This window comes from Fusarium tjaetaba (genome assembly GCF_013396195.1).
Source record: "Fusarium tjaetaba strain NRRL 66243 chromosome Unknown NRRL66243_c0000113, whole genome shotgun sequence".
Lineage (NCBI taxonomy): Eukaryota > Fungi > Ascomycota > Sordariomycetes > Hypocreales > Nectriaceae > Fusarium > Fusarium tjaetaba.
In genome coordinates, this window is record NW_023501309.1 from 188,144 (window position 1) to 203,385 (window position 15,242).

The window sequence follows — 15,242 nt, forward strand, 5'->3', positions numbered from 1 at the left end:
TTTTTGAAGATTTGCTAACTTTTACGTGAGAGACTCACGTCCCCATGGGGGAGTCTTTTTTTCTTCCGTGCGAGATAACGAGACGAGCGTTTTTTTTACAAGGTCTCCACGGAAGATAAACATCTGGAGACTTTGGGCTTGGCGGATGTATATAAGATTTCGTGTCGCCCGACGTTGAGTTGAGGTTGGTCTTCATCTCGTCAAACTGTCGCTGATCATAACCCGCCATTATACATCTTCTTGCCTCACATTGAGGTTTTATTACTGACTACTATCACTGTGTTTTATTGAATATGGGCGCTGACGACAAGACGACAAAGACTCAGCCTGAGATGGCTCAGCCCGAGCATCACCGCCCTGCATCCATTCGCGGCATCGACGGCGATGAGATCAACACTATCAACGATGGCGGCGACATCATGGACTCCAAGGAGCAATCCGACGAGCCCGTGCAAAACATCTTCAACCAAGGTGGCAAGAACTACAGAACACTCGGCAAATGGGACACAGTCTTCGTCCTCGTCACAAACCAAGTCGGACTTGGTGTATTGAGTCTGCCTGGATGCCTTAAAGTTCTCGGAGTCGTGCCGGGCGTCATTGCGATCATTGGCCTCGGTTCTCTCTCTGCCTACACTGCCTATGAACTCCTACAGTTCTACAGAAAGTATCCCCACGTCGTCAACGTTGTTGACATGTGCGGTATCATCGGTGGCCGACCGCTTGAGATCATTGCGGGTATTGGTTTGATGATCAAGGTTATGATGACCTGTGCATCTGCCAGTGTAACATTATCAGTTGCTTTCAACACCCTGAGCAACCATGCCTTCTGTACCGTCAGCTTCGTCATCATCGCCGTAGTGGCATGTTGGGTACTCTGCCTTCCGAGAACCGTCAAATTCGTCTCGCAATCTGGTATCCCCTCTACACTCAGTATCCTAGCCGCCGCTCTTACCGTCATGATCAGCTTGGGTCTCGATACTCCGTCGCAGGCCCCTCCAGGATGGGATCGCGAAATCCAGGTTATCGGCAACCCAACTTTCCGACAAGGTCTCAACGCTTGTCTCAAGATCTGCTATGCCTATGCCGGAAACATCAGCTTCGTCTCATACATGGCCGAGATGAAGAACCCTAGCCGTGATTTCCCCATGGCCTTGGCCTGCCTTGAGGTCTTCTCCATCACCCTTTACACAATCGTCGCCGTAGCCATCTATTGTCTGGCTGGCGATTACACGACCTCCCCAGCTCTTGGATCCGCGCCTCGAATCGCCGCCAAGGTCGCCTACGGACTCGTGCTTCCTTGTGTGTTCGCGACAGCCATGGCTTTCGGTCATACTGGCATCAAGTACATGTATGTTGTCGCCATGCGATCAATCAAGGCTACCCACCAAGTCACAGACCGAAGCTTCAAGTCATGGGGCATCTGGGTTGCCTGCGTGACCCTCTACTGGATCATTGTCTTTGTCATTTCCAACGCCATCCCCATTTTCGACTCCATCCTCTCCATCTCCTCCGCCACCACGATCGCCTGGTTCACCTTTGGTCTCAGTGCCATCTTCTGGTTCCACATCAATAAGGGCCAGTATACCAAGAACTGGAAGAAGATTGCCCTTTGCATCATTAACGGCATGCTTATCGTTCAATCGTTGTTCATGAACGGTGGAGGCTTGTGGTCTTCTATCACCGAATTATTGAATATCTTTGAGAACGACAAGAGCTCTATTCGTGGCGTCTTCTCATGCGGTGACAACTCCATTTAGATACCAAAGTCAAGAACTTTATAGGTATAGATATTATGCAGCATGTATATAGCGATTGAACGATTTATGATTATTTTTACTACTTCTTCTAATTAAAGATTGACTGATCAATTGGTAATATTGAATGCGGGTCTGACAGGCACTTGTCTTGTACCCGGTGAGGAGTCCGCGAGATCTCTCTATTCCAGGAATCGATACAAGTTATTATGACTCGGCAGGGTGAACAGAGTTGGCGGGGGCAGCGACAGGCATTGCAAGTCTTGCCACAATTGATTGCCATGGTATGAACGAGAAGACGAGCTAGACAACGTGATAAAACTTGATCAGCAAAGTGGAGCTGGGAGGATCTCGCGATGCTTCGGGCCGACCAATGAAGGACGAGGGTGGCGAGGCGGCATCTCGAGATCTGGAGTGGCCAGACCAGACTCCGGCGCCGCAGATCTGAGTCACTGTCATAGGGCTGAAGCTAGCTACTACGTTGAATGCTACGGACAGTCCCCTGGCCTTGAAGACTTTGTCTTCTTTGCTTAGTTGGTGGTGTGTGCAGAGATGCAAACTCGAGGTTATATCCCTTCTTATACCCTCTTAGTCTCTTCCCTTTGCAATGCCCTAGGGCTTGCAATAAGATTTATTGGTTATCGTGAAAGCTTCTGGGTAAAAGCTTATATCGGGAAAAAAAAATATCGTGTTGTCATTCATTATCTGTGTTTGCAGCCTCTAGGGCTTGCAATAAGATTTATTGGTTATCGTGAAAGCTTCTGGGTAAAAGCTTATATCGGGAAAAAAAAATATCGTGTTGTCATTCATTATCTGTGTTTGCAGCCTAAAGCTTAACCTTATAGGCCGCCGTCATCTATACTTCTTTGCTTAGTGGTGTTTGTACGATTGGTCCTGCAAACGTCCAGATGAAGATTCGTATAGCATGGCAACCGGAAGGGATGAAACCTAGTTCCAATGAGATCTAGTTATTTCATCCAGCCTCCGAGATCAATTTATATTAAAAATGGCCTAAGTCGCTCTTTGACAAGTCATTTTGACGATGGCATCCTCCTCCGTCAAGGTGAGGTTAAATACGCGATACGAGCGATACAGGATACGAAGGCTGACTTGACCATCGTGTCTATTTAAGAACAGAACAGTGCCTGGTCTCCGATATCAAATTATTAATCTGTCAATACCAACACTGAGGAAAACTCCATCTCTCCAAATTTTATTCCCATTTCGGGTCTTTTACCAGAGCCAGACGACCCAACCGTTGGCATACATCATGGTAAAAATTGCTCCCTTTCGACCACATATATCCACCTTGCGCTCACTTCAAAGACTTTCGGCCATCCAACTCAACAATGTTTCCTCAAATTCACCACTCAATCCAAGATGGATGACACAAGATTACAGCAAAAGAAAGGCTCAGCGAAATGAGACTCCAGGACCCAATCCCTCCTACCCAGCTTTCAGCCTCAACTCTCTAGGCCTTAGCAAACAAACCAGGATAGTCTTGATGGTAGTCCTAAGCATCTTTGGTACTATCGAGACTTGGCTTTGGTTCAAGGCCATCTGGCAGTGGAGAAAGGGTCGTCAAGAAGCAGAACAGTGACCTTCTGGTGGCCATGCATCACAGATATCGACTGGTTTCTTCATTGACCCAGAGGTCATAACTTGAGGGATCGCATTCTCTCACTAGCAGCTACGTCCGAGAATGAACAGAACGCTGCCTGGAGGAAATACTTGCAAACGCGCAATCGTTGTCATAGATACTACGAAAGTGCTGAAGCGCATTCCTGTGACTTAGTGATAGACTTTCGGGATCGGCCGTCGAGATTGCCATAATACCGATTATCCGGACATAAGCCGGCTGTCATTACGTAGACATCGGATCTATCGGCAATTTTATCCGACAACCTGGCCTGGCTCTACTCCATACTTATCGTCATCAAGTAACTTTGGCGTGAGGCATGCGGGGTGAAAGCATGTTTTCATAGTGCTCAACAGCAGCTTGGAAGAGTCAACGACTTGCTCTGGCTGCCGTGCCTTTTTGAGATTGGCCACAGGGATCAAGGCGAGATCTTGAGGGCGTTGCATTGGCGAATCTCGGCTGGCTTAATCAAATGATCCTTTGCTTGGAACAAGGTTCTCGGGAAGTGCTGCTGTAGCCGAGTTGAGGTTGCAGCGGGGATTCATTGCGAGTTAGCAAAGAGCTTGGAGCAACGCGTGTGAGAGCTCAAACGGAATGAATATGCCGATGGTAAAAGTCTGTATGCTCTCCATCCTCAGATGGCGAAAACGGGGATAAGAAGCGCGTAACAGGACATATAAATGGCTGCTCAAATCATAAGATATCCATTACCGCGAGGAAATTTATAAAAATAGAAAATTGTCTTCTATAGGGTATGTCAACAATGGCTATCGCGAAACATCTGATAATGGTACTTTCCGGGTGCGGGCCACGCGTAATTTAGACGCGCGTATTTCCGTGATTCTATACGACAACAAGGAGCTAGGCCTCATTTTCTACGATAAAACAGCACCGTATCTAAAATTAAACACCAAAAGTTGAGACATTAATTAGACGAACTTTAATCTCAGGTTGTTGTCTGGTATTTAGGTATTGCTTAAATACCAGATCGGTGGATCTGATTTGCTGCATGGAGATTCTGGGAAGAGATTGATAAGTCCCACGACCTTCTCAAACAGTCTAGACAGTGTCTCAAGAGACGCAAGTTTGTGAATGACTCGCCCAGGAATTTCTTGTTCGAGGAAAAGACGGAACCTTATAAACTGGAAATGAGGGTCGAGTCTAGACTTGGTAGATCCATGCTACCTATTTCCCCGGCATCGTAAGCGAATCCATAGCGCAGGGATTGCGTAATCTGTGCTCTCGCTTCCTCGTGTTTATTGCTTCGCCTCCTTTGACCTGAATTTCCTGAAGCAATTTTTCGGCCCCGTTTCTGGACTAAAAGTAAAAGGCATGACTGCGCCTCCTTGCTAGCCGTTTAACCCCTTTTGACAGATGCTTCGTCATTTAATTCAGGAGAGTGTCTCAATTGATACGAATAGTGGTTTCTCCCTCAAATCGTTGCGTGTACGTTTTATAAAACTCATGAGCATTTCTGGACTTGATAGCAGACTTGGCTGTTCGATCCTGCTCTGTTGATGAAAGAGATAAGCTGGGAGTTGAGTCTCTCCCTCTGCGCTAGCATTAAAGTTTATTCCCCGCTGGTCGATCATTGGGCGAGATGAGAGCGTCATTGGCTAAAACGGTCGCTGCCACTACGGCCTTGGCAGCTGTTGTTCACGGCATTGATGTATCGTGGGACGACGACAGTAAGTCAATTGGTCTTTACTTCTTCGCTACTATACTGGGTAACTTACCATGTCCAGAATCCATCAAACAAGCTGCCAGTACTGTTGCGTATGGCTTGGTAAAATACTACACTGGTAACAATACCGGTGATACACCAGGCAATCTACCAGATCCTTATTATTGTAAGTGATGATGGTGAGCAATACGTGATGACTTCGGCATCTGATTCGAAACAGGGTGGACGGCAGGGGGTATGTTTGGTACATTAATCGACTACTGGTGGCTTACTGGCGATGAGAGCTACAACAAGATTACTACACAGGCTATGCTGCATCAGGTCGGAACAAATGACGACTATATGCCCGACAACCAGACTATGACAGAAGGCAACGATGATCAAGGATTTTGGGCAGTCGCTGCTATGTCGGCAGCTGAACATAAATATCCCGACCCGCCAGCAGACCAACCGCAATGGCTAGCACTAGTCCAGGCTGTTTTCAACGAATATGTTAGCCGTTGGGATACACAACACTGCGGCGGCGGAATGAGATGGCAAATTTTCACGTGGAACGCCGGATACGATTACAAAAATTCCATCTCGAACGGTTGCTTCTTCAACATAGCTGCGCGTCTCGCTCGCTACACTGGCAACACCACTTACGGAGACTGGGCTGAGAAGGTCTGGGACTGGGAAACGAAAATCGGACTCATCAGCAGTGATTACCAGGTCCGAGATGGTGTCCACTTCGTAGGAAAATGCCCCAGTTCAATGGATACTAACCAATGGACCTACAATAGCGGTGTTTACCTTTATGGAGCAGCTGCCATGTACAACATGACCGGAAAAGCTTCGTGGAAAACCCGAGTAGACGGTCTGCTGGAGGACATAAAGACCGTGTTTGTGAAGAATGGTGTTATCTATGAGCAATTCTGCGAGGAACACAAGCTTTGTAACCTCGACCAACAGACCTTCAAAGGCTACCTCGCCCGCTGGATGGCAGCTACCGCACTGGTAGCTCCCCATACCTCCGAATACATCACAGCGACACTGCTATCGACGGCAAAGAAGGCCGCCGCTTCATGTACTGGATCACCATCTTCAGGATTCGCAGGCATGGCTGGCACGGCTTGCGGCTTCACATGGTTGACCAACGGGTTCGATGGGATCGTTGGGGTTGGACCGCAGATGAGTTCACTGCAATCCATCATGTACACCCTCGCCCCGGCGGCGAAAGCACCAGTGACTACAAAGACTGGAGGAACGTCAAAGGGAAACCCAGGTGGCGGCCAGACAAACATGGATGTCGACGTGTCGAAACCGAAATATGCAAAGATCACAATGGTGGACAAGGTAGGGGCGGGCGCTATAACATGTATGATTTTAGCTTGCGTTATTGGGGGTTCTGTTTTTGCTACTATCTAAGTGTTTTCTATCAAATCAAGTTTATCTGTTTCTATTAATGAGATTTCATGGCCTCTAGTCTCCTATCAAGGCTCAGGTAGAACTGAGTAGGTAGTCATTTCACCGCATCATGGTAATGCATTGCCCCCATTCTTCGTTGCCCTCTCATTATCTTTATACATACTTATACAGTCTCTGCTTAACTGCCAACCAGCAGAAGCGCGACATGATTTGATAGGCACTTTCTGAACTAGTTGGTTTGGTTCTGAAAAGGTGTAGTAGCCATACATTGAATCGACAACACTCATGTTATTTATTTCATACTGAATATGCGGCAGAGAGGCTTCAACCATCGGCTCCGAGTCTCTTGCTTGCCTATACGAGCATTAAGAGAAAGCTCGCGATAGAAGAGGCCGTGAATAACAAGGAAGACCACGACGCAGCCAAGCTGGATGCCAATACCAACCATATAAATATGCTGCCCCAGCTTGGAAGCATCTGCGTTGTCCGAGGCGAGCATACCTCCACCGGCAGCCTGTATGATAAAGCACATGACATCGAAGATAACGAAGATCTTGGCAAGCCATTGTGCAGAGATGCCGGCTACACGCCGCCGCGGGATGACGAAATGGACAAGACGGGCGACGATCATGTATACGAATGCATTAATCCCTGAGTAAGAATATTAGCTGATTATCGCAGTTAACAGATGGAGTCCTTACAAATCGGGGCCAATAGAAATAGAAGAGTCGAGACGGTGACGTAGGCCGCTTGCTGCTGGTCCCTGGCTCCTAGGGCTCGAGCGATGAAACAGATGCACTCCCAGGATGCCCCCATAACGATGACCCAGCAGAATTTCTAGTCATGTCAGTCTGTTATTCCTTCAAGGCATGAGATGGAAAGTACCTGTTTGAGGATGACTGCCTGGGCCAGGTGAGCAACTGTGGACAAGCCAAAGGCAACCGCAAAGGCCGTATTATCCTCCCAATTGGGGTAAAATCCATAGTTGGCGTTACAAGAATCCAGAGGGACATAACCGTACTTGTCGGGCACTGCGGTTGTGCACGAGGGCGTCGCTGATGAAGTAGTTGTAGACGCGCGGGCGAGGAGAGTGAGAGTCGGTATCATGGTAGACATTGTTGGTATAGAATAGGTGTTCGTGGGAGATGGTCGGTATGGATATTCGGATGATTGATATGGAGAGTAGAGTAAATAAGGCTGGCCCTGCAGCTACTCATGTCTTTATACCAACTGGCCAACGCTGAAGCCTCCCCAGGAGTCGTAAGCAATGTTGCAAATCAGCCCCTGACCCAGCATGATGGCACAACAAAGCGTCGTTTTCGAGAGAAAAAGCGAAAATTAGTTACGCGTCTAGATTAACATGACCCGAGAATGAATTCCAATAGGTTATCGACTATAGTCAATTGTCTAGGCTTTTGAACTGTCGCGCACCGACCCTCCAAATTGAGGCTCCGTGATTGGCTCGTTCGTCGCTTTCGTCGTTTTCTCAAAATAAGATCAAGAATGAGGGGCCTTGGGATTAGACCGAGCGCTACTGCTCCCGTTTTAGGCTGCATCAACAAGACAGCTTTCAGGAGGCTGTGTTCCTAACCCCCCTCGTCCTTTAATTCCATACCATTTTGGAACATCTCCACCGAGTCTAAGCAGAAAGATCTCTTGCCTGGCCCAAAGGCTACATGATGTACCTCTGCAAAACGTCAGGCAGACGTCTCCCAATATTCAAGATCCAGGACCGGGTGATCTGTTTCGAAAAGGCAAACCGCCTGCTTGAAGTGCTGAGGAAGCATTCCTCTAGCATATGGTTCAGTACTAAGAAATGCGCAAGAAGGATCTGGGCTCGGTAGTTGGACGGATCTGTGAAGCTGGCGTAGTCTTCATCCGTCATCTTGTTTGTCAAAGCATAGCAGAATACCATTTCCAAGAGTGCTTTTACTGTTAGTCAAGTCTTTGGGGGTGAAGAGAGAAGAAAAACAAACCGTCTCGTGGTGATGTTTTGCTCAGTAGAGCTAATCTCTCTAGTCTTGAGACGTACTGTAGCTCCGCTTGTCCTTGAAGTAAGGGTTGAAGTATTTTGAGGGATGCGAGAAAGTCTTCAATGACTATTTCATCAGTAGTTCCGTGCTGCTCCTCCAAGAACTTCTCCATACTTCCAACCCACGAATCGCGCGTGAATTGACGGAACATGGATGTCCGATGGTCAGTTACCAGAGTGGTCGAGATGAGCATCCATCCACGCATCATTGCTATGAACTCCATCAAGCCGTCTGGCATGTGGGAAGACTGAAAGGTGAGGCCGATGATTGCAGCATAACGTGCGTCTGCATCGGCTGCGGTATGACATGGTTGCGATAGCGCATCATTTAAACCCCGAATAGCGGAGATTCTGAGATTCAGAGCCTGTACAGAGTAGTCGGCTTTATTGGACACGGTCAGGTGCTGGGCCGCAAGAGCTAGTATGCTTGAGGCCAGAAATTCATACTGTGGATTCGAGTCAGACACGATATCTGGAGGCAGGTTGACAGAGAGATATACCTTGTGTGAGAGCGCAGCCACGTCTTGCCACACAGCTGAGGCGCCATATGGATGCGGTGGATATGCTTCGGCGAGGAAGTGATGGAAAAACCGAAGATGATCGAGGCATACTTTGACTGTAGGCGCTGAAGGGACAATCTGAGGATCAGGCAAGACAGCCGCAGGATAAACGCATGGTAAGCGCATGCGGCGACAGCCTTGACACTCGGGCCGGTGCTCAGAGCACTTGACACGACGCCGCTTGCAATTGAAGCAGCCGCGCCGAGTCTTCGGAAAGCCTCTGCCAGGCACGGGTTTGCGCCGTGGAGCTTTTGGTGGCGAGGAGGGCCCATCTCTGATGAGAGGTGAAGTCATGTTACCTGGATGCAGCGTGCTTCGATGAAAATGTGATGCTTTGGCCAGAGGCGGACTGTGACGAAGGAGATGCTCAAATTATGGGTGCCTGGAGACTTTAAAAGCGCTGCTAGCCCGCCACTTTTCCCCTTAAAATCTCTGTCCCGCTCAAAATCCCTGCTCCACATGGGCTTGCGCCGGGATCCAGTGCTTGATTAATACTCTTTATAAAACCTATCCGAGTTTATAATAGTCTCTGCTTACATTAATCAAATAGAGGGATACTAACTTCCTTAACCTGGTCTCATTTAATCTTTTTTATTTGCACGTTTCAATTATCCTTCATTAAGAGTGATCTTCGATTCAAATGCTATAGTCCTTAAAAAGATTAAGAGCTGCAAGAGCATGTGGAGCTTGGAGGACCAGGCATAGACAGAACTGACCGCGGCCGTTAGCTCTGCTCAGGAAGAGAGACCCTCGAAGGATACGTGGGTATCTGAACAACTGCTCTCAACCTCTGCAAGCCGGCGTAAGGTTTTGAGTTATCAGTACCAAGGCGTATCTTGCTCCAAAGCCTCTTATGATACCGATGAACCAGCACAATGGCATCTCGCTCTTGTGACGATAGGAATCGGTAGAATGGGTAGAGAGTGAAATATCCACGGTATGGATGGGGATCATATAGTAACTTCAGACTCGAAAAGAACTGATATTTCAGGAATACTCTCAAAAAGAGACATCTTTCCGAAGACTTTAGAGATGAAAAGGGTATGCGATCGTGATCTAGCTGAGGTTTCGACCCGGGCTTATTCGAACGAGCCGAAGTATTGTTGACGGACCATTCAGTGGTTGGTTTCAATCTCATCTGATACTCGTTTGAAGACCAGGAGCGTCCATGTTTGAGAGAAGGATCTCCGAAGGGGTATGACAGTCTTTGAGCTTCAGAGCAGTCTTCCTTTCTCCTGTAGTCCTCGATACAAATGATGATTTGAGAGATGAGCTGATAGACCCTAAGCTGGGTCGGTTTGTCAGAACTTTCGAGAGGGTTAGGAAAGTTTTGTTTTTCGTAATGGAAGAAGAGATCATATTCCTGTTTGTTCCGACGAAGATCAACTGTATGCATGAATATATATAACCATTTCTGTCTTGGATAACGGATTGGTTCAAGGTCAGCGAGGTAAAGGAGAGCCATAGCGTCCTGGAGAAGACCTCCAGTTTGGTCGAGGCTGGTTAGTTCACTGAGCACCTCCCGCACGACGACGTGGCGATGAACGGTATACTGTTGTAGCATAGTGGGAGATGCTTTGATGAGTCTCCTGATGCAGGCTGGTGACCCAAGATCGATGAGGATCTGTATTCGGATGGTCGCTGGTAGGCGCGAAAAGAAATCCATTTTGAACTGTAGGCGCAAATCGCGGGATGTGCTGATTGACAGAGAAATGCTCAATTGTATGAGATAACAAGGTAAGAAACTTGATCTGGTACGAAGAAGGATTTTGTAGGCGAGCCCTAACTTAATTGCTGGGACCAAAGTTCGCCTCGCACAATTTTCACTTTCGCGGTATGGGCCTGTGAACTTAATAATTTGCCTGTAATGAATCATATCATCACAGCCCTCTGTAACTCTAATATGTGATGGCGCTTCATGATTCATTTATATTCGCAGTGGAACGATTAGGCAGGGGCTTGTCAAGCATTAGGAAGTGGCAAAACTAAGGCGTCGGAATCATTCTGTGGTAGGTTTACAACGCAGGTCGGTGTAAACCATATGAACATCGCAGCGACACAGGTAAATGTGACCACTGAGAGCTGCTATACTCGTGACACTGAAGCACAAGTCAAAGAAGGCCGAGGCTGTTTCAATCGAACCATGGAAAGGGTTCGGACCAATTGTTGGTCAGACTTCCTATCTGATCTAGGTTTTCCTCAAGATAAAATTTGTGTTGTAGTCATCGATCAGCATTTTGCTTGAATGCCAAACGTCAAGTCTCAAGATGTGTTTCGCAGTTGAGACTCGTGGCTGAGAGCCCACTTCCCACCAGCTCCTCATTTGAATGTTTCTCCTCACGGAAATACCAATTCGTAGATCTTATAAGAACACCGTCCTTGACGGGATAGGGCACCCCTCGTTCTTCTATTTCCTTCCTTTCTCTGCCTCATCACGTCTTCTGGTCCCGCTCCTAAGCACTGCCCCCCAACATGAAAAGCGCCATCGTCTTTCAGGTCTGGCTGTTCGCTTCAGCGTATGCCCAATGGCCATGTGGCAATATAGAGGAGGTACATCCACCTTTCAACTGGCATAACTGTGTTCAAGGGCCCTGCAAGAAGTACTACGGCGCCATCGTTCTGGAGTCCTCGCTGCGTGAAACGAATTGCTGCGCCGGTCGCTTCGACATTAAGGACTTGAGCAGAGGACACTGCAACAAGAAGGATAGAGACACCTGCCCAGTGGACTGCTGTATCGAGGGGGCTGACTATCAAGCTCATGGCATATCGACCGACGGCACGAGCCTGAAATTGGACCTCGGCGCCACCGCGCCTCATGTTCCCAAGGATCTGATTCGGGTAATGCCTTTGAAGGAAAGCGAAGAATACCAGCACAAGCCTCTGACCCGTCGACACGATGGAGAGTATACTTTCACCATCGATGTCTCAAATGTCCCCCCAGGTTACAAGGCGAGAGTGTCACTCAATTGGATGTGGCCGAATGGCGCTAAATCCGAGATGAAGGGCGACAAAGCCGGCGCCAGGTATGGAACCGGGTATTGTGATGCTACATGCGACAAGGGGCAAAGGTTCGTCGAGGGCAGAGCCAATATCAAAGATTGGGTTCCTGATAAGAACGATCCCAAGTTGGGCACAGGTCGTACCGGTGCATGCTGCCACACAATTGTGCTATACGAGGGACACAGAGAATCTACGGATTACTCCTGGAGTCCCTGTATTCCGCCGTGGTATCATAAGTGCGACAAGGAGTGGTGTGAAACAAGGTGTTTCGCATTCGGCTGTCGCTGGAACCCTAATGGGAACAAAATGAAACCATTCTTCGGCCCTGGACCAACCAACACTATCGACTCGAAAAAGCCGTTCAGCGTTGTGACTCAATTCTTCATTCAACAGACACCAAAAGTGGATTGTATCATGAAAACTAGGGCCACCTACTATATCCAAGATGGAAAGCTTTTCCGCAGCCCACCATCTGACTACAGACCCAACGGCAAGCTGTTCAATACCATGAATAAGCAATTCTGTTTCAAGATGGCGTCCGACTTCAAATGGGGCAAGCGGTGGAGGAGAGCCGGTACATTCTGGCAGCGAGGTCGTGGCAGCATGTACAAGATGGTGCCTGTTTTTAGCATATGGCGAGACGTGAGTATTCTCTCCAAGTTATACCGTGGACAAGACTGACCTTTGGTAGCGAGAATATGACAAGCTCCATCATTTGGAGAATGACGGGAAGGAGTTTGACGATTTCCCTCGCAACGCATCTGTTATTATCTCTGACTTGAGGATCGGCACGATTAACCAAACTTTTGTTGATCTGCTTGATCCGGAATTGCGGCCAGTTGACTTGCCACATCGAGACGGTATCACGTTTCAGGAAAAGTATCAACCCAAGCCAACAGGTTGGGGGGAAGATAAGCTTTGAAGCACGTAACAGTATTGAAGTTGTGCCTCGAGTTATACTTTTACCTCGGTCGCAATTGCTGTGTGATCAAGGAACATCAACGGCCACGCTTAGTTATGTTAGAGATAGCGAGAGGCTTTTGTTTCTGATAGTCAATATGAACAATCTCTTTACCCAGTACCCGAACGCAAGTGACATACCGCTCTGTGATTTCAAGGCAGTCCATTTGAACGACTGCCGAATATTGTTACCGTACTATTTATCGTGTCCACCGATGTCGCTCAAAGAAGCAGGAATAAGCACTCCGGCTAATTCACTAACAAGGAAGAGGTCTTGACTTCCAGAGCGTCAGCGAATCAGAAACAGATCCGAAATACTGGTATTCCGGAGTGCGGGGAATGCTAGTCCAGAAAGCGGCCCTTCAACCCAAGAAGGCCCTAGCTTCATGGGTCAATACCTGGGGTTTGCGGGGATTCCTCGATATGACGCTTCCGATTTCCTTCCTTGACCGCACAATGCATGACTGGACGATATTAGCAAGGCAAAATTTGGCTAAATGTCGGTTGGTCGATACCTTTCCAAGTCACAAACTTGTTGATCATGGAGTACAAAACGCCAGACGTAGCCTGACATCTGTCGAGTATCATAGGCCAAGGACCCGCTGGACAACATCAACATGGCGCTGTTCTTTACCCGTTTTCTGTCCGTAGTGCTCTGGTTGCAGTCATGCTTTGTCTTCGCTGTGCCGCAGCAGAGTGGCTCGACTGACATGAGCATCCTCCCGAAGGTGTCTCGGGTGAGAACATTCATCCTCACTGATATCCTCAATGAGCCCGATGACTCAATGTCGATGGTCCGGTATCTGCTGTACTCCAATGAATTCGACACTCGTGGTCTTGTCGCCGTGACTTCTTGGTCCTTACGGAATGACACCCATCCCAGTGAAATCAAGAAGATCATCAAAGCTTATGCCAAGGTTGTTGACAAGCTAAACCAGCATGTTCACCCTGACAATGAATATCCGAGACCTGAGGATTTACTGAAGCAGATTTCATCTGGACCTAGAGTGAGTTTCCTGGCAGTCCAAATGGTTCGCAAGCTAATCCCATCAGTCATATGGACGAGCGGCTCTCAAGGAGCCCATCAGCGACGGCGCCAAACTCCTTATGAAGCGTCTTCAAGAGTCCAAAGATCCGCTCCATGTTAGTCTCTGGGGCGGAGCCAACACTCTAGCTCAAGCGCTGCAACAGATTGAAAAGACAAAGAGTAAGAAAGAAGCTGCTGATCTTCGATCTCGACTGAGGGTTTACTCCATCTCGGACCAGGATGACACTGGTGCTTACATCCGAGTCAAATGGCCAGATGTTTTCTTCATCATCAACGTCCATGGCTATCGCGAGTATCGTCTTGGAACATGGACTGGTATATCCACAGCCGACAACGGCGCCGCCAACACTACTAAAGTGACAGACGGTTGGCTTACTCCAAATATTCGATTGGGCCCTCTAGGGGCGCTTTACCCCGATATTATATATACCATGGAAGGAGACAGTCCGAGCTTTATTTGGAATATCCAAAATGGTCTGAACGTTCCTGGTAGGCCGGAATATGGAGGCTGGGGAGGTCGATATACTCGCGTCACGGAAGACACTGACATTAACGAGTACGGCACATCTGGGGATGCTTTGATCAACACTAAGGGCCAAACCTGGTTTAGTCCTTATGCTACTATCTGGCGCTGGCGCGATGCGTACCAAGACGACTTTGCTGCTCGTATGCAATGGACATTGATCGATAGCTTTGAGGAGGGCGCTCACCCTCCGAGCATCAACGTCAACGGATCCACGGGCAGTGAACCCCTAAGATTCAAGGTTGGCCTCAAAGACGCTATTGTCTTGGATGCCGGCAATACCATCGACACGGATAGTCAGGATGATTCATCAGGGTTGGACTTCGAATGGTATTCTTATGCTGAGTGTGCATCCCCAATGTTGACCAGTCTTGCTGCCAACTTCTTCTCCGTTGATACGCTGGCGCCGCCAAAAGGAACGAACGGCACACTGGCTGTTAATGAAGCAGGTTTCACTAATGTGGCTTTAGGCCCAATTGTCAGAATCTCGACCAACTTGACCAGTTGGGAAGAGGAGCAGCCTAGCTCCGTCGACAAGGAATGGCATGTTATCCTTCAGGTCACCAACAACAAGGGATCATATCCGATCCGAAGGTATAGACGCGTTATTCTAGAGCTCCCAGACTCAAAGTAGA

At 48.2% G+C, this 15,242-nt stretch overlaps 7 protein-coding genes across 7 annotated transcripts; 4 read left to right on the forward strand and 3 right to left on the reverse strand.

Moving 5' to 3' along the window:
- Positions 1–293: 293 nt before the first annotated feature.
- FTJAE_5927 (neutral amino acid permease) lies at positions 294–1,757 on the forward strand (the record flags this gene model as incomplete). The annotated part of the gene is made up of 1 exon (XM_037352486.1): positions 294–1,757. One exon carries the CDS (start codon positions 294–296, stop codon positions 1,755–1,757), a length of 1,464 nt encoding a protein of 487 aa, XP_037206981.1.
- A 3,236-nt stretch (positions 1,758–4,993) lies between these two features.
- FTJAE_5928 (mannan endo-1 6-alpha-mannosidase) lies at positions 4,994–6,484 on the forward strand (the record flags this gene model as incomplete). Its single annotated transcript, XM_037352487.1, has 3 exons — positions 4,994–5,081; positions 5,139–5,243; positions 5,298–6,484. The coding sequence occupies 3 exons, from the start codon at positions 4,994–4,996 to the stop codon at positions 6,482–6,484; spliced, it is 1,380 nt and encodes a 459-aa protein (XP_037206982.1).
- A 65-nt stretch (positions 6,485–6,549) lies between these two features.
- On the reverse strand, positions 6,550–7,591 carry FTJAE_5929 (RTA1 domain protein; the record flags this gene model as incomplete). Its single annotated transcript, XM_037352488.1, has 5 exons — positions 6,550–6,566; positions 6,648–6,728; positions 6,788–7,135; positions 7,186–7,321; positions 7,370–7,591. 5 exons carry the CDS (start codon positions 7,589–7,591, stop codon positions 6,550–6,552), a joined length of 804 nt encoding a protein of 267 aa, XP_037206983.1.
- A 565-nt stretch (positions 7,592–8,156) lies between these two features.
- Positions 8,157–9,370, reverse strand: FTJAE_5930 (C6 transcription factor; the record flags this gene model as incomplete). The annotated part of the gene is made up of 2 exons (XM_037352490.1): positions 8,157–8,410; positions 8,461–9,370. 2 exons carry the CDS (start codon positions 9,368–9,370, stop codon positions 8,157–8,159), a joined length of 1,164 nt encoding a protein of 387 aa, XP_037206984.1.
- A 430-nt stretch (positions 9,371–9,800) lies between these two features.
- On the reverse strand, positions 9,801–10,742 carry FTJAE_5931 (uncharacterized protein; the record flags this gene model as incomplete). Its single annotated transcript, XM_037352491.1, has 1 exon — positions 9,801–10,742. The coding sequence occupies one exon, from the start codon at positions 10,740–10,742 to the stop codon at positions 9,801–9,803; it is 942 nt and encodes a 313-aa protein (XP_037206985.1).
- An 806-nt stretch (positions 10,743–11,548) lies between these two features.
- On the forward strand, positions 11,549–12,998 carry FTJAE_5932 (cellulose 1 4-beta-cellobiosidase; the record flags this gene model as incomplete). Its single annotated transcript, XM_037352492.1, has 2 exons — positions 11,549–12,718; positions 12,768–12,998. The coding sequence occupies 2 exons, from the start codon at positions 11,549–11,551 to the stop codon at positions 12,996–12,998; spliced, it is 1,401 nt and encodes a 466-aa protein (XP_037206986.1).
- Positions 12,999–13,653: 655 nt separating this feature from the next.
- FTJAE_5933 (uncharacterized protein) lies at positions 13,654–15,241 on the forward strand (the record flags this gene model as incomplete). Its single annotated transcript, XM_037352493.1, has 2 exons — positions 13,654–14,043; positions 14,090–15,241. 2 exons carry the CDS (start codon positions 13,654–13,656, stop codon positions 15,239–15,241), a joined length of 1,542 nt encoding a protein of 513 aa, XP_037206987.1.
- Position 15,242: the final 1 nt, after the last annotated feature.